The sequence below is a fragment of the Boleophthalmus pectinirostris genome, unplaced genomic scaffold, assembly GCF_026225935.1.
Source record: "Boleophthalmus pectinirostris isolate CB_2022bp ecotype Guang Dong unplaced genomic scaffold, ASM2622593v1 HiC_scaffold_16, whole genome shotgun sequence".
Classification (NCBI taxonomy): Eukaryota; Metazoa; Chordata; class Actinopteri; order Gobiiformes; family Gobiidae; genus Boleophthalmus; species Boleophthalmus pectinirostris.
Window position 1 is genome coordinate 30,335,289 of NW_026571095.1, and position 26,067 is coordinate 30,361,355.

Below are 26,067 nucleotides of genomic sequence, written 5' to 3' on the forward strand. Positions count from 1 at the left end.
TCACCATTTTCAAGCCTTAAGTCTCAGATCAAAACTACAAAAACACAATGATAAACTATTTAAACACAGATCACAGTAGTACCCCTCTCTGCACGTGCTATATTTATAAACGCTGCGCACTCCCACCAGAGTCCATAGAGCAAAGACACAAAGAACAAAACTGAACACACACCAATCACAATATGAAGATACTGTATGTTATAGATGGGGTCGTAGACAGGGGAGGGACAAGGGTTTACAGGGAGGGACAAAACTGGACACTCTTCCTATTTATTTACATTAGAGGGGGGCCCATGTGAGGCTTGTTGCCCCGGGGCCCCCAAATTTCTGTCGACGGGCCTGGTTATGGACACAGAAGCGCAAGAAAACATAAAAATCATAAAATACTTGTCGTAAAACCAGTGTGAACTACTCAGAGACTTTGAGGTCCAAGTCTGAATAATAATGTAATATTGTACATATAGTTACTACAATTACCGCACTTTCAGACCATCCAAAGAGTGTGATACAAGTCCTACAGGTCTATGACTCGTATTCTCCGCCCACTGTCTGGATGGCGGTTACATACGTTTATAAATCTGATGATTAGGGGTGTGCAAAAATACAGAAATATCAATATATCGCATCGTTTAATTTGATGATACAGTACTGATATCATGGGCTGCTGTATTGATATATCGCCAAGAGTATTTTTAGGTATATTTTACTAAATTATTTTGTGTAAGTGCCACAATTTTCACTGTTTTGATGAGTAAAATGGGTGTTTTTTCATATTAGCTTTGCACAAACTTAGTGGCTTTAATAGACTTTTCGTAGACTTTTAGTACCACACCCATGATTTAGCCTTTTTTCACTGAACTGTATAGAATCGATTTGAAATACATCATATCGAAAGTGCTCTGTATAGAAAATTGTATCGTATCGAGGCTTATGTATCGAGGTATGTATCGTATCAGCAACTTCTTAATGATACCCAGCCCTACTGATGACTGTGTTTGGATCTGAATCGCAAATTTACCTTTTTACAAGACTGTTTTGCTTTTTTTCACAAAGTAAAATTTTTTCAAACATTCTGAATAGTTTTGTGTCTTTGTAGTTAGCTTTGAAAAGCGCCAAATTTGTAAAAAGTTTCAGAAAATGTGTGAATGACAAAACAAAACACAGTTCAAAGTATGTTTTTCAGAAGGAATCAACATTATCAAATAGATCACAAAATAGTGTAATATGGGCTCATTAACTTGGAAACTACCTCTTCATGACATCACAAGTTGGGATAAAGCATTCTGAGCTTTGGAGATGTGGACAGACTAATAATAAAGTGTTACTCAAACATAAGCGAATGGAACAAAACACAACTCCGGGTCTGTTTGTGATGAGGAAATGACATTCTGACATGACTTGAAGCTCACAAGAGTCACAGTAGTGAAATACAGGAGCTTTAAGTGTGACAGGAGCACGTGTGAAAAGCAGGTGATGAAATGTCTTGTGAATGTGGCCAGAGCAGCAGACAAAGCACAGTGCAGCCAGTGTTCCGACGCAACCAAAACACAATCTTAAGCAAGTTTGGAAACGTGTATATGCAGTGGTGGAACGTAACAAAGTAAAAATAGTAGTAGTACTGTACTTAAAGTTCCTATATTACACAAATTACACTCTTGTGAGGTTTAAGCCATGGTAGAATGTTGTTATTTGATCAAAAACAGAGCTGGAGTTGTGGTTTGTTTCAATCACACATGTTTGAGTAATTCTTTATTATTAGTCTGTCTGCATCTCCAAAGCTCAAAATGCTCTGTTCCACCTTGTTCAGCAAAAATTGCCAATGCAGCTGTACCTGTGCCTCACCTGTAACTGAATAAATGTAAAGTAGAGCTGTTTAATGTCATACTATGGAACAAGCAGGTGAAAGACCAACCACAAAGTTTCACAGTGCACTTTCAAAACTGAGTACTTCTTCCCAGGTTGTGTATTTAGCTTTATGAACTACACTGCTCAAACACTTCGAACGCATCTGATCATCAGGAACAAAAAGATGCCACCTCTTTTAATGGAAATATATTTTTCAGGCTACAGAGTGTTCAGTTTTATAGACACGCTGAAAGTCAAAGTGAAATAATGATTTGGCAGGCTGGTCCATTTACATCTTGTGTGGGGCCCTTGTGCTTGTATGCATGTTTGACAACGTCATGGCTCGGTCCTAATGAGACAAAGGATGGTGTCCTCCCAGATCTATGTAAGGGCATCACTGAGCTCCTGCAGAGGCTGAGGAGGAACCTGGCGATGTCTGATGGACCCAAACATAATGTCCCAGGGGTGTTCTATCGGGTTTAAATCAGGTGATCGTGAGGGCCATTCAATTGTATCGATTTCTTCATTCTCTAAGTTCTGCCTGCAGACTCTTGCCACATGAAGACAGGCATTGTCATGCATCAGGAGGAACCCAGGTCCTACTGCACCAGCGTAGGGTCTGACAGTGGGTTCCAGAATTTCATCCCGATACCTAATTGCAGTCAGAGCTCTGTTTTCTATCCTGCAGAGGTCTGTGCGTCCCTCCATCGATCTGCCTCCCCAGACTATCAGTGACCCACCACCGAACCACTCTCCTTCTCTTCTCCAGACTCTTTCACGTCTATCATAGGTGCTCAGGGTGAACCTGCTCTCATCTGTGAAAAGCACAGGGCACCAGTAGTGGACTTGCCAATTCGGGTGCTGACTAACAAATGCCAGTGGAGCTCCATGATGCTGGGCAGTGGTTACGGGGCCCACTGCAGTTGTGCCCTCAAGCCTCCCTCATGAAGTCTGTTAATGATTATTTGGGCAGAGACATTCACACCAGTGTCCTGCTGGAGGTCAATCTGCACAAAGGAGCAGATATGGATCCTGCTGATGGGTTAAGGACTTTCTACGGCCCTGTCCAGCTTTCCTGTCTGTTCAAATCTCCCTGCAACGGCACGTCCAGATGTACCGTCCTGGAGAAGTTGGACAATCTGTGCAGCTTCTGTAGGGTTAAGGAATGGCCTCATACTCCCAGTAGTCATAATCACTCTAGCCAAAGCAGCACGAAGGGAAAACCAACCGAGAAACGTGAAATGACCTTCACATGTAAAACCAGTCCTGTTTTAGGGGTTGTCTCACTGGTGCTGCTCTAGTGCTCCTGTTGTTCATTTCCATTAAAACAGGAGGCATCCTTTTGTTCCCAAGACATTGCCCTGTCCATATTTGTATAGATATTAAACCGATTTTTTTTCAAATTGGGATCTAATGTGTTTTCAAAGTGCTCCCTAAATTTGTTTGAGAAATATATCGTGGTAAAAGCTTCCATTATTTAGGTCATAGTACAGTACGGGTACGCAAACAAAACGCCAGCAGCTTATGTTCTGTTTAAAGGTCCTGTATTACACAAAATTGATTCTTGTGAGTTTTAAGTCATGTTACCTCATCAAAATATGCATAGAATTGTGTTTTTGAGTTTTTGAGAATCTACTTTACTTAAATCCTCTGTCTGCATCTTCAAAGCTCAAAATGCTGATGTGGTGTCATGAAGCGGTAGTTTCCAAGTTAACAATTCCTTTTATCTTTTGGCCAGTAGAGACTGACAATTACAGAGCTGATATGACTCAAATGATTCTATTGAAGGTGCATGGAACACAGTATTTTGAGCTTTGGAGATGCAGACTAATAATAAAGGATAACAATTTAGGGCCTTTAAGATCCTTTTTTCCCTTTCAAATTGTAATTTTGGTGAAGTATGGCATTCAGCCTTAACAAGCATGAGTTTTCAATTAAACACATCGAAGTTGTAATTACCAGACACTATAAAAATACCGCACGCTTCTTGTGCATTGGTGGTGCTGCAGGTGCTGAAAATGAGCAAATAAAAGTATAGGTTTATTTAAGGCATATTTCAGTAAAAGTGTACAGCTGTTAAATAAATAAAGCAAATGTCATGCAATATATACATGCCCACTTTGTAATATGCAGTACACATTATTTAAAGAGTCAGCAGTGGTTAAGTACTGTACTTAAAGTTGCACTGCACAACTTTTCTGGTGGCGGCTTCGCTACCTGCTTGTCTCCATAGAAATGTTATTACTTTGTCTAGAATGTTCCACAGTGTAGATTAAACAAGGGGGACAGGCACTATACTACACTACATGTCAGATCTGTACTTTACTTGAGTACATTTTAAAGCAGATACTTTTTACTTTTACTTCACTACATTTGAGAGCACATTTCTATATTTTCTACGCCATGTTTTAACTGAACTGAAAAGTAATTTATTATTTTAAAGTTTTTTTTTTATAGTTTGAGAGCTGCAGAAAAGGCTGATAGTTAATTCTGCACAAATCTGTATCAAAAAACTACATTTTAATCTCTGTTAGATCTCTAAATCTACACGAAGTACATTTTAAATGGGTACTTTAAAACTTTTATTTAAAGGTGCACTATGTGACTTTTTGGTTGGGGGTCTGTCATCTGCTTGTTTCTATGGAGATATCATTACTCTTCCTGGAATATTCAGCAGTATGACATTAAACAGCTGTACCTTACATTTACTCAATTACAGGTAGTTTTAAAGCTCACAAATACCCAGAAAAACACATTTGGACTGTGATTGGAGTCGCCTCTCCACAGATCTGACCTGTATCTTTGTCTAGTTTGGTCTTCGTGAAGATAGAACGAAAAGCATTTGACGAACCCTCCACCAAAAAAAGTTAAACAGTGCACTTTCATTTTTTCATGTGGTACTTTTTTTTTTCCTCTGTTATCTGTACTTCTATTTCAGTCTCAGAGGTAACTGAGTTTTTTTTTTTTTTTTTAATGGACCATTCAAACAATGGTTCAAACACACTTGGTCACACTTTATAATGAGGGATACCTACAAATCCTGCATAAATGTTTATTAATCATTAACTCTTCATTTGCTAAAAATTACTTTCTCATTAACAAGTGTTTAATATTCATTTACAACCATGGACAAGTCAAAAACCTCTACCTACTAATGAATAAAACTTTCAAAAATTTTAATAAGGAACATCTACAAACAATTTACAAATGTTTATTCACTGCTCATGCACTAATAATGACATACTTGTCATTTTAATGAGGATAATTAATTCATTTTTAGTTTATTTAGTAAATGATTAGTTTTAATAATACCTCTGTATATATTTTGGCATGTGTTGTCTAGTGTCCAGATAACAATTCTAACAATCAGAATATGATTATTTTAGTAGATGACTAGTTCCAGTCATACTTTCCATGCATTCATTTAGTACTTTTGCTTTATATCTAAATCTATTGCAAATGATAGCAAAGAAAACATTATAAAAGAAATTGCATATAAAAATTTAAAAGTGTCACAAATAAATAAACACAAATAAATACATGCTAAATAATTCAGCAAATATTTTTTTCTTCATTTCATGATTTGAATAACTGAAATAGGTATTTAGATATTTCTTATTTGTATTTTCTTACCTGTGCCGGATGCCCACAGCGAGCCACAGCAGGCAGCAGAGGCCCACCACCACAGCCCAGATCAGAGCGATGCTCAGGAACATGTCCACAAAGACAACACAGCTCTACAACTCGACAGGAGCACAGATCTACTACAGCTCTACAGGAGGGGACAGAGAGAGCACACTGTCTCTTTAAAAGCAAAGCTGCCCTGTGAGCTACACTATTGTGAATGAGTGACATCCACACGCTCTACACGTTTAAATACACTCCCCAAACCCCGCCCCCTCAGCTCCAACGCATAGACCACAATACAACCTGCTGCTTGAGCAACGTGATGCAACCACATGAATGGTGAGTGACAGGGCAGACTACTCACTTTATCTAAACTGTTTATTCTGCTCATTATATTTAAGGTTTTACTAAAAATATGACCATATTTTTCTGTTTTCATTTTATCACTCTGATGATCACTGAAAGCGATCAGAATCACATATCATGACCATTACCGAATCTGACTGGTCAAAGTGTGATTGGTCAAACAGTGGAACAAGGTAAGAATCAAAGCTCTTACCTTTTCACAAACTAAATAATCCACATTTTCACTAAAATAGGCTGAAGTATGTCTGTCACGTTTGTCTTTGTTCATCTGGGAGCTTTGCCTCTGGCAACGTGATTGGTCCACACGGTCGGTTAACCAGGGGCACATGCCAAGATGGATTCTCATGAGTTTGTGAACTCACAAATATCAGAGAATCCATCTTTCTGTGCATTGCAAGACACAGGCAGCAGACATGTCATGTGTAGAGAAAATTAAATTCCATGTTAACAAGGGCCCAAATCGTTGTGAGAGTACGGCTGAATCATTCAAATTAAACCAAAGAAAGAAAAATATCTGTGTAAAAATACATTAATAGCTTAAGCTATTATACAAAATGTTTTTTTGTTTGTTTTAGCTACTATGTTATACAGTTGTTTGAAGAGGTCTTAGATGTCATCCATGCATGTTTGAGTAATCTAGTGAGCTCTCCTGAGCCCTATTCGAACCCACCTTACAGTTAGCTGTAAGATTCTGTACAAGGCTCCGTCCACAAGCCTACATCCCCCACACTCCAACACGACAGTCCTCCATTAATATACAAAAGTATGATACAAAACTGTACACAGCAACTATGCAATAGTTTCAATAGATGCACACTGACTGTTTTCGTGATGGCGCTGTTAAGAGGGAGTTATTTAGCACGGAGAGCAAAGGGAGGGGTAAGACTCAGAGCGTCAAAAATCAGAGTGATCGTCATGTGTTCATAATTAATACCACATAAAAGTCAAGTTAAGACCTCACTTAGCGCTCGTCTACCTCATTGCTTCTTGACCTGCTCCTCAGCCGTCATCGCTCACTCCAAATACTCCTCCTCCTCCCTGTCCTTCACTTTACTCCCTGCCATTTATTTTAGTCCAGAAGGGAAATAGGTGGCGTGCTATTCTCCACCGAGCCAGCCTTCAGGGGTCAGGGCAGGGGTGCATCTGGACACGCTGTACCTGCTTTTAATGTGTTAAAATGTTACAAATGGAGGAGTGTGAGAGCGATTAATGACGAAAATGTTTCTTTGTTACTGAGGGCAGGGCTGTAAAACTATGAACTATTCTACTGTGCAAGAGGTGAACGGCCTTCACGAAGTCCGCTTCTGCTCCACCATCAGCACTATGTGAAGAAGCAAAGTACTGTACTTAAAAGTTTTAGGTATCTGTACTTTACTTAAAGATGCATTGTGTAGTTTTTTGCTTGGACGTTTGTCACCTGCTTGTTTCCATAGTTAAGTCTTTGGTCTGCCTCGAATGTCCCACAGTATGACATTAAACAGCTCTGCCTTACATTTATTCCATTACAGATGGCTTTATAGCTCAAAAATACAAACCTATAAGCAGATCTGATAAAGTTACACAATGCACCTGTATAGTACTATAGCGCTCACAGTCAGAAAGTCTGTTTTTCTAGGTATTTATACCTATCTTACCACCTGTAATTGAATAAATGTAAGTGTGGCAAGACCGGCTTTGGGGGTCTAGGCTGCAGGTGCTCTTACCTGGCGTTCCGTGGCGCTGCGCTGGTGGGCTATTTAAGCGCTCCCTTCTCAGTCGTTCCCCCTTTTTGGCTCACACGCTCTAACGGGCCTCTCCTTGTGGCCGCTCTGTCCTCCAGCTCAGTGTCGCTGCTTGGCCGGTGCTCTGCACCACATCAGTCCCTCGCTCCTCCGAGTCACGGAGCACCTAGGGCGCGCTTTCATCTCCCCTGATAAGGTAATGCACGCCCGATACTCCTCCACTCATTCATCCGTGCCCATACTTTTACCGGTGTCTCTCTGTAGCTCCACGGGTGAGCCGAGCGAGTCCCTCCCCATTGCGCTTGGCGGTGCGCCGCCGTGTCTCTTAAACCGCGGCGGCAGGTAACCAAAACCCTATCATCACGTGCTACCTGTGCCAAACCACTCTAAATTGTATGTTTGTAGCGTGTGCCGGTCCACGTTGTTTGGACCACGTCTGGACGGCGTTATTCTGTGTAGTTGCCTTCGATTCAGCCTGGGGATTGCGCACTGTCACCTTCAACCACGGTATGTTTAGCCCAGATCCTTGCACTGCAGGCTCCGATTTTAATTCCAAAATTTAATTTTCTAGGTGTCAGCGGGGGCCTGCAGCGGCGTGAGGACACCACCTCTGCTGTTTTGTTTGTTGTGTTCTGTTTTGCTGTGTTCTGTTTTGTTGTACCTCTGCTCCACATTTGCTTTGTTTTGTTGTACCTCTGCTCCACATTTGCTTTGTTTAGTTTTACCTCTGCTTCACATTTGCTTTGTTTTGTTTTACGTCTGTTTTGCTTTGCTTCAGTTTTGCTTTGGGTTTTGGGGTTTCGTTTTGCATTTTCAATATTGTGTACTCATTCTCCCACTGTAGTGTTTTACTGTTTGCTGATTTTTATGGACGTAGCTACTTTTAAACCACTTAAATCTGTCTTTTAAAATAGAAAGAAATAAAGATTTGTGCAAATGATGGAACCTGGCTCTCTCCCTTAATGATATGCTTACCTGTGTGCCTTACATTTAGATTTCATTTCCCCAAACTAGATTTGGGGTGGCGTTGTTGCAGCAACTCATCATAAAACTTAACATTTCCCGGAGTGTTGAACCCCTCGGTTGCCACATAAGGTAGAGCTGTTTAATGTCATACTGTGGAAAATGACAGGCAGAACAATGACATTTCCAAAGAAACATGCAGGTGCACTATGTAACCCCCAACTAAAAAGTTACACAGTGTACCTTTCAGTAATAAAATTTTTATTTCTTCCACCACTGGACTACAACCACATTCAGGCTGGTGCCACCTAGTGCCTCCGGTTTTCCCAGAAGTTGTAGACTGCGCACCACCCAATCAGCGAAGAGCTGTGAAGCCATGATGTCAAACTCAAGCTCCTGTTTGGGTCCCTTTTGTGGTACAGCACAACTGTAAACAAAGTGTCGAGATGGATGTGAATGAAGACAGAGATTCTGTGTTGGCAACGATTCCTGAGATTGAGGATTTAAAGCTGGAACAAAGAATGTTTGGTGGATTTTATCAAGGGGAAAGATGTTATTGCCTTCCTACGGGGTTTGGCGCATTACATACGTCATGACCAAATAGCAGCGATTGGTTAAATAAAAAAAAGTACCTGCCTACCGTCGAGCGAACTGTGAGGTCAGATGGTTTCCATGAAGTGAAACTGGCTGGTGAATCAGACTACTAAATGCTCACATTTTTCTATAGTGCTTTTCCACCTTCAAGGCACTCAAAGCGCTTTGCAACAAGGAACCACTCACCCATTCACACACACATTCACACACCAGTGTACGCAGACACTGTGGGCAAGGTGGGTTAAGTATCTTGTCTAAGGACACAACGACCGCATTCATCTGTGGGAGCTGGAATCACACCAGCCAACCTGTGGGTCAGTGGATCTGACCGCTTAACCTGTGCTGTTTATGTCAAGAGCTGGAATTGAACCGTCAACCTTCAGATGGGTGGTGGGCGAATGCTCTACCAACTGAGCTACTGCCACCCCTACTACATCTATGTTTTTCTTGCACTTTACAAAGATATCTAATCCCTTTTTTTTTTTTTTCTTTAGGTTCAGATGAATGTGACTGAGGTATTAAAAAATAGCAACAAAAGAGTGAGAACGAGCTGGACTAAGTGGGACCTGCAGAGTGGAGAGGACTGTACGATCTGTGAACATGTGAGTTTAAGTTTGGTTATTATAAAACAAAGTGCCAGATCCTCCCTTATGTCATTATGTAGTCTACAGATAAAATGTGTGAAGCTTTGATGGCCCTAAACGCTCTGTCTCATTCTTTTATGAAGTTGGGTTTATGCAGGTGCTTGTATTATATAATGTCTGAGGCAATGAACATTTTAATGCATTACCAACTCTTGGTGCAGAGAGGTGCCAGGCTGGCACCACCTAGTGCCTTCGCTCAATTTAATTTCTCTCCAGCAACTAGGTCTGGAATCAAATACACTAGATGGTTTGCAAAAACCCCGGAAGTTGTAGACTGTGCACCAGCCAACCGGTGAATAGCTGAAGCAACCCAAGTTGCGATAGCAGACTGCCTACACTATCCTCCTTTGGACGTCCTTTGACAAATACAAACTACACATTTTTTATTGCACTTTTAATTCACAAGTTCATCTTGCAGAAACGACAATGATCATTGACAGACATGTTCACTCTCTGCTTTGTTTGCTGTTGTGCTTGGATATCACTGAGCATTCCGGCGCATTACATATGTCACGACCAAAAAGCAACGATTGGTTAAATAAAAAAGTACCCGCCTACTGTCAAGTGAACGAATCCCAATGCTGCGAGGTCAGACAGTTTCCACGAAGTGAAACCAGCTGACAAATCAGGCTAGCAAAGATCGGCCATGTTGGGAAACCTTCTAGGAAAATGCGCACTGGATTGTGGGATGCCTCATAGCTTCTTACAGCTGGTCTGGAAGCTCCAGAGGTTCCAATGCTACAGAAGCTAGAAAAGGAAGCATAAAGGCTCCTTTTCCTAACTCCTTCCTAACTCAGCGGACTTATCCGGACAGTCGTTATCATGGCAGACGGTGATGCACATCCATTTTATAATAACACCTTACTATACAATAACACCTTATTTAGCCTTAATAAACATGATAAAATACTTAAGAGACTTAATAACTACTTAATTACTATCTCACTTAGCACTTCATTTGCACTTAATTAGCCTGTGCTGTAAATAGTTACTCATAATTATTTCACTTAGTTACTCAGGAACTACCCGTTTGTGTGTGTATTTGTAAATGCATATGTAAGTACAAATATTAACATTTAATAATGATTAGTAAGCCATGAGATAATGATTTACTACTACTGCAATGCAAAGGCTAATTCTTGCAGCTATTATCTGTTAAGTCTTTTTTGATTTGTTAAGGTTTGTTAAGGCCAAATTCCAGCCTAATCATAACAGACTTTCCACATTATTTAGGTATGTGATAACGATTAAGAAATTATCACATGCAAGAAATTAATTAATGATAATATTTGTACTCAATTAAATATTTTTAAGGTACTAAAGTAGCCATTACATAAGCTTGGAGTGACTTACTTCAACAGAGGTGGCAACAAGTCAAGAAACATACAAACATACAAATTATCTGGGTGTGTATTCATTTTTTCAGAGCAATTATAATCAAATTGTCACAAATTCACTGTAAAACATGGTATAAACATCTCATTATCAACACTCACACGCATTTACCTGTTCATGCACCAGCTCGATGCAGAATGAGCCCTTCTCTTGGTACCTGTGGTTGCCCCTTTCAGCCTGTACAGTCACTTCAATGTGAGGAGTTCAGCACAAACCTGACATTTTTCATTAAACTGACTATACAGGATTTAGGGGCAAAGTAGGACTCATTCTACATCAAGCCTCTAGGACAGAGGTGCTCACAATTTTTCAGCATGCAAGCTACTTACAAAATGACCAAGTCATAATGACGTACCTAATACAGCGCCGGACGGTTTGCCAGAATCTCTTTGAGGCCGTCCGATAGTCCTTCTCCATGGCCTCCCCGAACTCCTCCCAGCTCCGAGTTTTTGCCTCTGCAACCGCCCGGGCTGCAGCACGCTTGGCCCGCCGGTACCCGTCAGCTGCTTCAGGAGTCCCACGAGCCAGCAAGGCCCGATAGGACTCCTTCTTCAGCTTGACAGCATCCCTTACTTCCGGTGTCCACCACCGGGTTCTGGGGTTGCCGCCGCGACAGGCACCACAGACCTTACGCCCACAGCTCCGAGCAGCCGCATCGACAATAGAGGCCGAGAATGAAGCCCACTCAGACTCCATATCTCCAGCCTCCCCCGGAATCCGGGAGAAGTCCTCCCGGAGGTGCGAGTTGAAGGTCCCTCTGACAGAGGGCTCCGCCAGACGTTCCCAACAGACCCTCACTACACGCTTGGGCCTGCCAGGTCTTTCCGGCTTCCTCCTCCGCCAGCGAACCCAACTCACAACCAGGTGGTGATCAGTTGACAGCTCAGCCCCTCTCTTCACCCGAGTGTCCAAGACACGCGGCCGGAGATCAGATGACACGACTACAAAGTCGATCATCGACCTCCGGCCTAGGGTGTCCTGGTGCCACGTGCACTTATGGACACCCTTGTGCTCGAACATGGTGTTCGTTATGGACAAACTGTGACTAGCACAGAAGTCCAATAACAAAACACCGCTCGGGTTCAGATCAGGGAGGCCGTTCCTCCCAATCACCGCTCTCCAAGTGTCACTGTCGTTGCCCACGTGGGCGTTGAAGTCCCCCAGAAGAACAACGGAGTCCCCGGTCGGTGCACTGTCTAGTACCCCTCCCAAGGACTCCAAGAAGGCCGGGTACTCAGCACTGCTGTTCGGCCCGTAGGCCGACACCACAGTGAGAGACCTGTCCCCGACCCGAAGGTGCAGGGACGTGACCCTCTCGTTCACCGGGGTGAACTCCAACACACAGTGGCTGAGCTGTGGGGCAATGAGCAGGCCCACACCAGCCCGCCGCCGCTCCCCACGGCCAACGCCAGAGAAATGGAGAGTCCAGCCCCTCTCAAGGAGTTGGGTTCCAGAGCCCAAACTGTGCGTGGAGGTGAGCCGACTATATCTAGTCGGTAACGCTCAACCTCCCGCACAAGCTAAGGCTCCTTCCCCCCCAGCGAGGTGACATTCCATGTCCCCAGAGCTAGTCTCCATGTCCGGAGATCCGGTCGTCGAGGCCCCCGCTGTCGACTGCCGCCCAGATCTCTCTGCACCGGCCCCATATGGCTCCTCCCGCGGGTGGTGGGCCCACGTGAGGAAGGCCCCACATCGCTCCTTCGGGCTAAGCCCAGCCGGGCCCCGTGGGGGAAGGCTCGGCCACCAGGCGCTCGCTGACGAGCACCCACCCCAGGCCTGGCTCCAGGGTGAGGCCCCGGTGACGCCAATTCGGGCGACGTAACTGGCCTCTGTGTGTAACTCATCATGTGGGGCTTCTGAACCGTTCTTCGTCTGACCCGTCCCCCCGGACCTGTTTGCCTTGGGTGACCCTACCAGGGGCATGAAGCCCCCGACAACATAGCTCCCGGGATCATTCGGGCACTCAAACCCCTCCACCACGATAAGGTGACGGTTCAAGGAGGGGTGATTTTCATCTATCAGCACAAATTGTCTTCTTCCTCCAGTCGTTGGTACTGTCCGCTCAGCCTTTGAATCGCTGTCTCTTAATTTTTGGCCATTCTTGTGTTACTGAGCTGAATCCATTTGTTTCAGTCTTAACCCTAGACAAAACCTAATATAGACAAAAAAGACAACAAATAATTATTTATATAGACTATCAGAAAGTGCTAAACTGACTTCTACCTGTGTCACAGTTGTATATTTGTTGATAAATATATGTTTGTGCAATTCTATATTAGCTATCTTTCAAGTTAAAACTTTCCACCTACACCTTGTCCCTGCCCTCCCCGTTTTAGACCCAATGTTAAGTATGTCAATAAAGATACTGATTTTTCAATATGCGATGCTTTTATGGTTCTAATGTTTTTTAATGTTATAAACAAACATATTTATCACATCCAAATTTGCTTGGAAAAAGGAAAAAAGGAAAAAAAACAACATTATAATGTGGGTAAAAGCTCGAAAATTAATTTTGCATAATTTAATGCTTTTTGATGCATTGCAGAAACATGGTTTTAGAACAATATTAAATTACTTTACCAACCAGTACATGAAACTCATCCACCTTCTCAGCAATTCTTTTGATTGTGAGAATATACAGTAGATCTTTGCCTGGTGGACGGCTGTGTTGGTCTCCCAAATTCACAGCATGCTGGCATATCCTATTTAAGAAAGAATAATTATTAGAAATATGACATTTAAATAAATATTTTATGGCTGTCTGCTTGCAGGCCAACCAAAAAACAAATCATTGTGCCATGGTTACGGAGCTGCATCTGGAGAAAACGGCACGCACAGAGCAACGCACTGATTATTTAGAGTTAAAGTTATATTTTGCTTGTGTCAAGTCTGCGCAGAGTAGATAAAAGTATTAAAATATGTAGGTTGACGATCTTTTGTGGTGCATCCTGAATCTTTGTATTTTCCTCCATGGGGCCCACTAGACCTGCAGGTATTTGGTACACGCTGAATCTTCCCCCAAACATGTACAAGACATTGAATGAAACACATGCACATTGAAAAAGCGCGGTATGTACAGTGCGGTATGGACTTGTGGAGTGTTTAGAGCACTTGGTGTCACCCGATACCAACACGGCACCGTAATAATGACCTGTCAGTCACTTCGGTCAATAATGAGAGGCTTGATTGGTCGTCCTGTACCCTGCCCCGTGTGATTAAAAAAATGGTTTAAATCCCTGCCAGTGTAGCAGAGCACGAGTAACTAATTAGTAGCTAATTAAGTACAAATTCATGCTTTATTAAGGCTAAATAAGGTGTAGTTATTATAAAGTGTTACTGGTTTTGGATGAAGGAGCCAGGAGCTTAGACACCAATTTGATGAATTCAGAACTATTGTTGACTTGTAACTTGTTGACCTCCGGAGCTGCAGCTCTGGCATGTGACACATATGATCTAATCCTTTAATGTGTTGGTTTTACTTTTTTTTTTAATATATTGGGTAAAAGCCTAACCAAGGATGAAGCCTTCCTTATTAGTCTTAAAGGTTGTATGGAGGATTTTTTTGTTTTGTTTCAAATTGTCAATGAAAGTTTAAAATGCCATTACAGAGCTGCAGCAGCCTTGTAATTATGATGACCCCCCCCAAAAATAATGAAAATCTATCAACTGTGGACGTGGTGAGTCCAGATAAACATCAGCCAATAGAAAACAAGGCTACCTCATTTTCTATTGGCTGTTAGGATGTCAATCAAACTCCCTATGTTTCTAGGGTAACTATGAAACTGTTCTTAGAAGTTTTTTCTAATTGTAGCTTCCTCGCAGTTTGTTGCGATGTCGGACGAGAATCCATGACCAGTTCGCTGCGAAAGAAAGTACGTTTTTGAGGTCGCTGAAAAGAATAGAAGGAGAAAAGGAGCGAAGACAAACTGAGGTGATTCTTGGAGATTCCTTTCAGTGGTTGCATGACTGAAGCAGACAAAGGGTATAAAAACTGAGGTGTCGGTCTCTAAATTATTTCTAGAGGGACCTGTGGAGGAGGGAGGTGGTGTCACGCATGCACAACATTTGAAAAAGGACTGTCGCTGTATTTCTCTTTTCTTAAAAAATCGTCTATACAACCTTTAACTACATGGACATCGGCCAATTATTCGGTAACAGAGAGATTTAATCGGGTGAGGAGGTCAGCGAGCAGGTGAGGAGGTGAGCGGGTGAGGAGGAGGTAATGAGGTGGAGAGTGAAGCCTTCAACCAAAACATGAAAGAGAAGCACAGAGAAAGGAGTCTCCCAGCGGCATGACCAAATATTTGCAACATGATTAATGATTACGACAGTTATTGAAAACTAACTACTGCTCCTGTCGTAATAAACCAGTGCATAAAAGAAATCGAACATTATTATTCCTGTTGATGGAGGGTAAGGGTTACAAGAAGGTAAGATTTTCACACATAGTAGTTGTTGTGACCCAAGACAAGATACTGCAGGTGAAAAGGACAACATTTTAAATTTTAGGATGTCACTTTGAAATGTCTCCTGTATTACATATATATATTATGTTTCATCATTTTTTTCAAATAAAAATAATGGAAAACAGACACATGAAAAGACTCAGGTTTAATGTCTTGCTTCTTTTTGTTGTCATATCTGGACACTAAAAACTATTCAGAAGGGACTTTGGATATCTTTAATAGTTTGGTGTGTCGGTGCTAAGAGCGTATCCTTGTGTCACTATGGGGGAATTGCATTTGAAGAAATTCTTTAAATGATATAAAAAAATGTATAGTAATGGTTAAAGCATAATTCCTCAAAAATCCTCAAAAACATGCCTGGAGTTGTGTTTCATTCACACATGTTTGAGTAATCTTTTATTATCAGTCTGTCTCGAGCTCGGAAGCTCAAAATACTCAGTTCCACCTTGTGATGTCACAAAGCAGTAGTTTTTTTAAAATAACACCTAGCTTTTAATTTTTGTTCAGTAGAGACTTGCAATTCCAGGACTGAAATCATCCACTTGATTCCAGTGAAGATGTAGGAGTTTAAAAACACCTGTATTACCACATGACATCACAAGGGGAAACAGATTGCTTTCTGTTTGAGAGAAATACTCAGGTGAGATGAGTAAACAAAATGATAACAGATTATAAAATAGTGGAATATGGGCCCTTTAAGAAAAATAAAATACTCTACTTTTGGGTCTGTAAGTCGCACTTTTTTCATGGTTTGGGTGTTTCCTGAGACTTATACTCCAGTGCGACTTATGTATTAAAATTTTCACACTGAAGCTGTGAGAGGCTCTAGGCTTGTGTGTCAGTATCTGCTGCTCCTGTTCCTCCTGTACCACTGTCATTTGGCTCTACTGCGCATGTCTCCTGCAGAAAGAGCCTCTGTCCTGTCTGTATCATGTCAGTCGATTGCACCATTATTCCATACCACTGAAAATTTAAAATTTAAGTGACTTTAGTGATACCAAAACCACCCTTTCAGGATTCAGAAAGGCCGGAATAATTCTAACTGGAGCTGATGTTGAGTCTGACAACAACTACACAGAAGTGTTTACCTCCGGAGGTCGCAGAGTTGCTCAGAAGTGATACCGAGGATGAAGAATTTAATGGATTTAGTGATTTGGAGTGAGATGGAGAGTTTGATAAACTTGTTCTGTTCTGTTGTTTATGTTATAGTTTAATCTGAAGAACTGTTCATATGTGACGTTAACAGTCTGTTGTTCTCTCTTCTATTGTTTTTACTAGAACTTGACTTGCAAGATGAAATGTCGGTACCTGGTCTCTGATTTTATAAAATAAATTTCCTCCAAAAAGTACGACTTATAGTCTGGGGCGACTTATATATGTTTTTTTCTTCTTCATTATGCATTTTTTGGCTAGTGCGACTTATACTCCGGAGCAATTTATAGTCCGGAAAATACGGTATATTCATTTGCTCAACATTTTGAAATAATTGGTACAGACATGATTTCTTAAACTCCACATTTGAAGAACAAAACAGTGCATATGATTTTCACTCAGAATTAGTGTGTTTTGATGAGTTCACAAACTCTCTGCCCTCTGGTAACACTTAATTCATTTTACCAAGGCTAGAGATAACACTAATAAAACCGAGATATTACTAATAAAACCATAAACCAATGAAAATCTGTAAACAAAGGCCACACAGCACAACCTGAATAATACAGATAAACACTCTGCTTTTTGTCAGGTGGTGAGGGAGACAGTTCATTGCACATTCGAGGTGGAGAGGCTGAGGAGGCTCATGGTTCTGCTGCTGTGAGATGAAACATAGAGACGGAAGCAGTGGTGGAAGGTAACAAAATAAATGCAGTAAAGACAACTTACTTTCACTTTACTTCAATCATTATCTGTACTTTCTACTTCACTACATGTTTGAACAGGGAGAGAATTTTTTATTACTGCATGAGACATTTCTAGTTTGAGCAAATATACGAATAAAAAAGCTAGAGTCCAGCGCTCCAGATGTGGACCTGCATGTTTGTAAAGAGTAAGTAAACCTGATGTTCTGGAGTCCTAATTGAGGTTGAGTTTTCTTACTGAGTTGCGCTAGAGCTCCAATATTCTTCCTGACTGCTAAAAATCTATGAAAAAGTGCTACTGTGTTGATTAAGGCTCTCCTCATTAAACACAGTGTGCTTTATTATACTTCATATTTATGGATGTTTATTTGAAATGATTAATTAATGATCAGTGCTTGTTTTAAGAGCTCAGTTACATTGTGCTTATACTTAGAGTGTACCACCTAAACACCAGGATGTCCTCGTGTTCTTCATCAGTGACACACTTTTACACATCACCTACTGTTGTGTTCAGTTTTCACTCAGATATATACTTGAACAGATCAGCATTGTTGTCTTTTCCACATTTGACTTTATAAAGCAGCAGTCTGTTAAGGTCACAAATACACTTCTGTTTAAATGAATAATCAAACCCCAGGCAAAGACAATGACAAAATTTCAAAAAGAAAAACATCTCTTGTTTTTTGGTTGTTTTTATTGAACTAAAAAAATGAGCCCAACTGCGAGTGGGCTTTAGTCTCCACAAACCTGACCTGGCCTGGAGGAAGTCTCCTCTACGTTGAAAACATACCGTATTTTTTGGATTATAAACTTACAAACTTATAAAGACAAATGAACACAAATGGCCCCAAAAAGAAAATCATATTTTGCAGATTATAAACTGCAAGTGAAATATGCAGCTGAAAACGATAATCGAGCAGCAGAAAGAAAGTTTGGAGTGAGCGAGAAACTTGTGACTCTGGGGAGGATGCACCATGCAACTTTCCTGGAAGTCACTGGATGGATCGACAAAGCCTGGACTTCAGTGACACCGAAACTATCCTGTCGGGATTCAAAAGGCCGGAATAATTCTAACTGGAACTGATGCTGAGTCTGACGACAGCTACACAGAAGAGGAAGCGGTGCTCTGTTTACCTCTGGAAGTCGCGGAGTTGCTCAGAAGTGACACCGAGGATGAAGAATTCAATGGATTTAGTGATTTGGAGTGAGATGGAGAGTTTGGTAAACTTGTTCTGATCTGTTGTTTATGTTATATTTATCTGAAGAACTGTTCATATGTGACGTTAACAGTCTGTTGTTCTCTGTTCTATTGTTATTTCTAGAACTTGACTTCCAAGATGAAATGTTTTTTGACTTGTGCAACTTATACTCCAGAGTGACTTATAGTCCAGAAAATAGCATAAGTATGGTGTTAATGTTCTATCTCCATAGAGTCATGCAGGTGATGCCACCTCCAGAAGTGACATACTGTACTTTTATAAAAAAATAAAGTAAAATGTCATCCCAGATCAGACTAGGGCAGACTATTTTCCACACAACAAGAAACACATGTATTGAAACATTCATATTGTTATTCATACTGTAATATCATGTAGAAAATGTGTTTTTGGCAGTGTAGAGCTCTTCTTTGCGAGAGGCTGAGATTTGCATGTGGCCTTGACCAGGGTCCATGGTCGGTTACCTGAAAGCTGCGATAGTGCTGGTAAACAGAGTCAAGGCCACTGCTACTGTGCTGTCACGGCAGAAATAACACAAGATGTACACCGGCTTCATATGGGAATTCACAATACTATCATTCATATTATTATATTTGTATGGGAATCAGGAAGTACACTGTCATCATGCTAGTTGTGCTCAAAATGCATAAAGATCAAAATACATTCTAAGGGTGATCAGTGGACTTGCTGGTATTGTTACGGTGCCCAGTGTGAGCTGATGTCACTGTAAACAGCGCCACAACAAAGACCCGTGTAGTTGTCACTACATCACACTTTGTATGAACAAGACTTTGCAGTACTACCAAATCTTAGGCGTATCACCAATTAAGAAAATAAAACTGGAGAACGAAGTAACTACATTTTTTTTCAAAACCTGTTCCTTGTACTTAATTTTAAAGGGCAGGTTTTATTCTAGAGGGTTATAGAAATATTCACAAACTCTTCAAAGGCCTTATTACCACAGACATCTTCTCCCAGTCTTGGTCCAACAGGTCATTTCTAAATGAGTTTATGTCCTTCTCCATTCGTATTTTTCATTGTCTTTAATTTGAGACAATTAAAACTGATGATCACTGAGGTCAGGTGGCACCCGGACCTGCCACTCTAGTCACTCTACATGTGTACTCACTCTCACTGCTGTATTTCACTCATAAAATCATGAGTTATTGAGAGACCATGTGGATTCATGAAGTCAATATTAAACTCAGCATACAGCAGCACAGACTGGGTTGGTAAAGTACTGTTAACTCTGTGAGTTTCTTAAAATGCCTCGATATTTGTGCCTGGTGCTCTATAGACAAAGACTATCATCTTATTGAGGTTTAACTCCAGCTCCATTTCTCATTTCTACAGGCAAACACAAGTCCTTGGATAGATGCAGACACACACTGTCTGCTGCACTGTTTGACACTTCTGTTTACACACAGAGCCACAACCCCATCCCTTTGTGCTCAACATGAACTTTTTATAATTATTTATCCCCAGATCCGCACCTTCTGATGTGTAACCAGTTCTCAGAAACGGCAACATTAAACTGATCTTTTAATGCAGTCAAATAGTGAGTCATTTTATTCATATTTGAGTAAAGCTGTTAAAATTAATATTTAGCTTACATTTAAATGAAATTGTCCTCACTGTAATTATTGCAGGGAGAAAAGTTAAATACATTCTTTACACAGTCAATATTCACTTCACCAGTGGCCTTTGGCGATACAAAAAACAAACCCACATGATGTTTGAAGACTAAAACTATGAAAATCATTTTCCTGAACCTTGTGTACCTGGTGAATCATTATTCTGTTCCTGAGTTCACCAGGGGCCACTCAGTTTTTTTATTGCAAAAATAATGAAATAATGAAATAGAACAGAATAGAACATTGTTCCTCAGAGTCAAGGTCAGAACTCTGAGTTCCTGAGCCCCGGCTGCTGGTTAGGGTTATTTTGCCTACATGACCAGTTTGGACACACTTTTTCATTTATGTTTCTTCTTTAATTCCATGATTATTTCCATTGTAGATTTGTTATCAAAACTATGAATGATGAGACATATGGAACACAACAACATGCTTTAAGCAGACAGATCCTGTGAATATGACAAGCTTGTTGTCACTAGAGCTAATGGAGTCTTTCATTTGTACTATAGAACAAATCTACAGACAGACCCAGACTCCAGGAGACATGTCACTGAAGTTGATCCAAATTGCCTCTTCATAAGAACGTGTCAAACAGCAGCTCTACATGGTCTGAGTGTAGCCAGGCTGGCACCACCTAGTGCCTCCACTCAATTTCATTTCTCTCCAGTGTCAGTCAGGAATCAGAATACACTAGACAGTTCGCAAAAACCCTGGAAGTGCAAGTTTGGACACCAGCCAATCAGCGAAGAGCCATATATTCCCTGTTGGCAACAGTTCCCGAGATCGAGGATTAAAAGCCGGAACAAAGAGAATGTTTGGTGAATTTCATCAAGGGGAAAGACGTTATTGCCCTTCTTCATACGGGATTTGGGAAAAGCTTAATATACCAGATAGCCCTGTTAGCAGCGCATCACATACATCACAACCAAATAGCAGCGATTGGTTAAATGATAAAAAGTACCCGTCGACTTTCGAGTGAACGAATCCCAATGCTGCGAGGTCTGACGGTTTCTACAGAAAAAAGCATTGAAAAAGAAGGTGTATCCAGACTTTTGACTGGTAGTGTACATCATTGGTCCAAGTCATTTAGAAGTCATTTTGTGGCTTTGTGTTACACCATTGACTGACATAAGTGTTATGATATAATTTTCCATGTATTAGTATTATCTTTTCAAAACATTGTTAAAATGTACAGTTTTTAATCAGTATTTTTCATGAACAGTATTTTTCAGACAGTATGATCAAATTGCAGTATGTTTAACATTTTGGATGTAAAGTAGTGTATTTTTCTAACTAAGTGGTACTCTCTCTTTGCTTCTGCCTACTCCTTTTATGCACTTTTGTTTCTCTGCACTTTGCTTGGGTGTACTGAGCTCTGTTTCCATGGTGTGGATGTGAGTGAGGCTACAGGCATGTTAACAGTAGTGTGTGCGTGTGCTGACTCTTCACTTCACACAAAGAGAGTGGGCCCAGTGTCGAGCCATCAGCAGTGACACACCAGCTCCAATGTGCTCACCAAGGACAATAAGCTCTGAAGAACCACAAACTGTCCATGTCCAGCTCCATCCAAGCAGATGCTGCACCCTCCACCAGAAATGTCACAAAGTGCGCTAGAATTCATTTTAATGCTCTTAAAAACATGAAAAACTGACCCATTTCATTTTAATAGGTTTGCAGCAGTTATTATCCTTCACTTACCTTAGGCCAGGGATCGTCAAACGTTCATCTGACACTTTGAGAAGTTCATCCCTCTAAGGGCCTGTTTGCACGAGAACGCTTGTGGGTAAAAACAACACAATATTTTATCGGAAGTGCCTTTCGTTTAGATGGTGATGGTGTCTTTGGGGGTTAAAAATGCAAAAATCTGAAACCACCCTCCAGAGTGGAAAAGTTGAATATGCTCCGATGTAGCGTTTCTGTCTACACTGCCTAAGACACAAAACTCTGATCATATCTGCTCAGGTCGCGTACACGTTTACTTCACATACATACAGTACACAGAAACAAACATGACGGATAATTTCCATAAGTCGGACCTTCAAGCAGCTCTGGCAGCTCTAATAAACTTACAGGAGACATCCCAGCAAATGTACAGAACATGTAGAGATACCATTAGTGAACAGAGAAGGATCTGCAATCACCTCTGTCAAATTCTGGATGTTGTCGCAGGCGAGCCAGACGGATGTGGATGAGACCTGGGAGAACCAGTCGATGGTGGGACAACTTTTTCTTTGTCGCCTGGCATTGTATACCCAATTGAATTCCACACACTTCTGCATCATCGTATGCACACAGTGTCAGAATAATTTTATTATCCCATATTTGCTAAATACTTGTGTGATATTCTAGGCCTATGAGTTAACCATTTATGTACTACAATTCTTTGATTTATAATGTACCAATCACTTGTCACTTGTTGAATAACCTCTCTGTGTTTGACAACTGTGTGCAGTGTCCTGTCGCTCTAGTGAACCTCGAGATGATTCCTCACATGAAGCCAACTCCCACTGTCACACATGCAAGAGTTATGATGGTGTCTGTCCATACCTAAGGCACCTTCTGATTGTTAATCATGTTTTATGTGTTTATACTATGCTTAGCTGCATCAGTTTCTTATAATGTCTTTGCTGGTTTCCCCTTCCCCTTGAGAATTATCATTCTGTAACTAGGGCCTCCTAATGAAATAAAAGGAGGAGAGCAGCCTTGAGGCATCAGAACGTGTGGAGACTGTTGGTTTTGATGCCCACTCTCTGCCCGTTCTCCTCATGAGTAAAACTGAATTAATCTCTTGTCTTTCTTCTTGTTTATAATGTTTAGATAAACCTAACACACAGATTTCCATGAAATAAAAAGTGAATACGTGACGCCACTTTTGCATCTTCAGCTCAGACATAAAACATAGCCCAAATGTGCTACCGCCATCACAGTCACGTGATACTGCACATTTTTTACTCATTCATTATAAACTGCCTTTGATATTGTACTTTTGATGCAGCTCATTAATGCATAATTTGACTCAAAATGTTCTTTGGTATAAAACAGTCCCTTGGCCATTCATACAGTTAGAACTTAAGCGACATACAGTAAAACGCTGTAACGGCTCTTTCATGGTGGCTCTTGCAACTCACGAGAAAATTCCTCATCGAACCTCCAACCATCACTCCTCTGCCCATCGCTGCTCCACCCATCACTCCTCTTCCATCATTTCCAAGTTCCAGCCTCCGCTTGGTTCCAATAAATGTATCCAAACTGGGGAAATCCCTCAAAGCCGTGGGGGCCAGCACGCGGCAGAAGGTGAATGAATGAGTGTGGAGACGCTACAAAAGCTGCTGTGAGTGTATGGCATGTTTGCTGACCCCTCTTCAGATTGGAGTTATGTTGTGAACAAGCAACATGCTAACTGCACACTTCCTAATTATTAGACAATAAAGCTAAAAAAAATATACACCACCGGTCAAAAGTTTTACAACACCACACTTTTTCCAGTTTCCTGATTCATGAAAGTGTCCACCTTTGGCAGATATAACAACTGAACACACTCGTGGCTCGTTCTTTCTACAACATAAATCAAATATTCTTCAGAAAGTTCTTCCCAAGTCTGTTGAAGTTTCCATAAATGTGTGGCACTTGTAGGTTGCTTGGCTTTCACTCTTCTGTCCAGTTCATCCCAAACCAGCTCGATGGGGTTTAAGTCTGGAGACTGTGCTGGACACATCATGTTTTCAAGCTTTACCATCTTTCTCTTTTTCTTGAGGTAGTTTTGGCAAAGTTTGTTTTGTTATTTTTTTTAACCTCTGGCTGTTCAATACTTTCCTTCTTTCCATTTCAAGCTCTTCATTAGAAAATAACATGTAATAATAATAATCAAATAACTGGGAAAATGAGGGTGTTCTGAAACCTTTGAACGGTAGTGTATTTTTCTAATTAGATGCAGACAGCATGCAGTGGGCTTATTTTGAGCTGCTTATACATTATTTTTTATTCTTTTATCATTTTTATTTATTTATTTTATTTTTTTTACCTCAAACATGAAAGTGTAGTCAAAATTTGTGGTGACATTACATAAGTTCAAAGTTAACTTCTGTTCAACTAAGTGGTCACTGGATTTCCACGAAGTTTACCTTATTGATCTCTCTTCCTCACGGATGGGCGGCTTCTGCCTCGGATCTCTGATACCACTTACTCCTTTGACTTTGGACAGGCATTTCCCATTCACACGTGTGTTGTTATTTGGGGAGTCACCATGTGTGTAGTTTTCCAGGTTTAGGTTGGGCTATGGCCAAACAGGCAGCGCACCAGTGAGGTGGGCCAGGTCAAACTGATTACATAAAAAATAATATTTAAACAAGAGGATTTACCGATGCTGTGTGTCATGCTGGGGCACTGACATTTCTATTCAAGCCTGGAAACTAACATGAATTAATTTATTATTTCAGAGTTAACTATGAATCACATCTAGTTAATATTAAATGGTTTGAAGTGGTGCAGTTAGTTATTCCTCACTTACCTTAAGCATCATGAACATTCTAATTATTCACTATTGTGAGTTAATAAACACTTTTCACAACTCAAGGCCAGAGTAGAGTTTGGCTATAAAGCTAATAATAACTAGCATGCTAACAGTGCACACTTTATAATTAAATGAAAACAGCACACAGCAGACTTATTTGGACCGCAAGCTGCTTACACAATATATCTGTACTGGGACAAGACACATTTTGCTCAAATACATGGGGAAAAAAGTCAGGCCAGGACCTTCATCCATAAGGAACATTTTGGCTTATAATAAATTAGCATCAAGTAAATACTAGTGATAGGATTTTGGATCAGTTCATTTAAAAGAGCTGTTCAAAAGGCTGGCTCTTTTTAAAATTTTAGTTAGGTTATGTTATATGTTGACGGTCTGAGCAGAAGATGCAAAAATGGCGTTGCGTCTTCACTTTTTATTATGCGTTTAGACGAGTGTTTTCAGGAGGAAATCTGCGTGCATACGGTGACGCAGAAGTGTGTGGAATTCGATTGGGTTGATGCTAGGTGGTGATGTATGTGACATAAACTGATATGACCAGAGTTTTGTATCTTGGGCAGTGTAAGTAAGTCTTTACTTATATAGCGCTTTTCACAAACATATGTCACAAAGACACTTTACAGAGCATTCATATATATATATTTTTTTCCATACTCAGTGATGGTAAGCTACTATTGTAGCTACAGCTGCCCTGGGGCAGACTGACGGAAGCGCGGCTGCCATGCCAGTCGGCACCATCAGACCCTCCGATCATCAACATCACTCACACACCGCTTTCATACTAGGCAATGTGGGTGAAGTGTCTTGCCTAAGGACACAATGGCAGTTTTTGTGACTGGCGCCCCACTGTGGCATGTGATTTTCCCAGTGGTCTCCCATCCAAGTACTAACCAGGCCCAGCCTTGCTTAGCTTCTGAGATCTGACAGGATCAAGCTTTGACAAGCTGATATGGCCACAGTGTGGACGGAAATGCTACGGCGGAGCGTATTCAATTTATCCACTCTGGAGGGTGGTTTCAGATTTTTGCTTTTTTAAGCCCCAAAAACGCCATCACCGTCTAAACGAAAGGCACTTCCGATAAAATATTTTGTCGTTTTTACCCGCAACTACAAACAGGCCCCCACTTAGGTCTCAAAGACACAAGACAATCATTTCATTTAGGCTAGAAATCAATCACAGAGACAAATGACCAAGACTCAGACCTGTTTAA

The 26,067-nt window shown here is 41.0% G+C and overlaps 1 protein-coding gene and 1 pseudogene across 1 annotated transcript in view; both read right to left on the reverse strand.

Moving 5' to 3' along the window:
* The window catches only part of LOC110155719 (cytochrome P450 7A1), a 22,755-nt gene extending 17,080 nt beyond the window's left edge, over positions 1-5,675 (reverse strand). Inside the window, exon 1 of the mRNA XM_020919876.2 lies at positions 5,479-5,675. Coding sequence (XP_020775535.2) covers positions 5,479-5,561 — 83 coding nt within the window. The 5' untranslated portion in view covers positions 5,562-5,675. The remainder of the gene's footprint in view (positions 1-5,478) is intronic.
* A 20,024-nt stretch (positions 5,676-25,699) lies between these two features.
* Positions 25,700-25,817, reverse strand: LOC129408440 (5S ribosomal RNA; annotated as a pseudogene).
* Between the last annotated feature and the right edge of the window lie 250 nt (positions 25,818-26,067).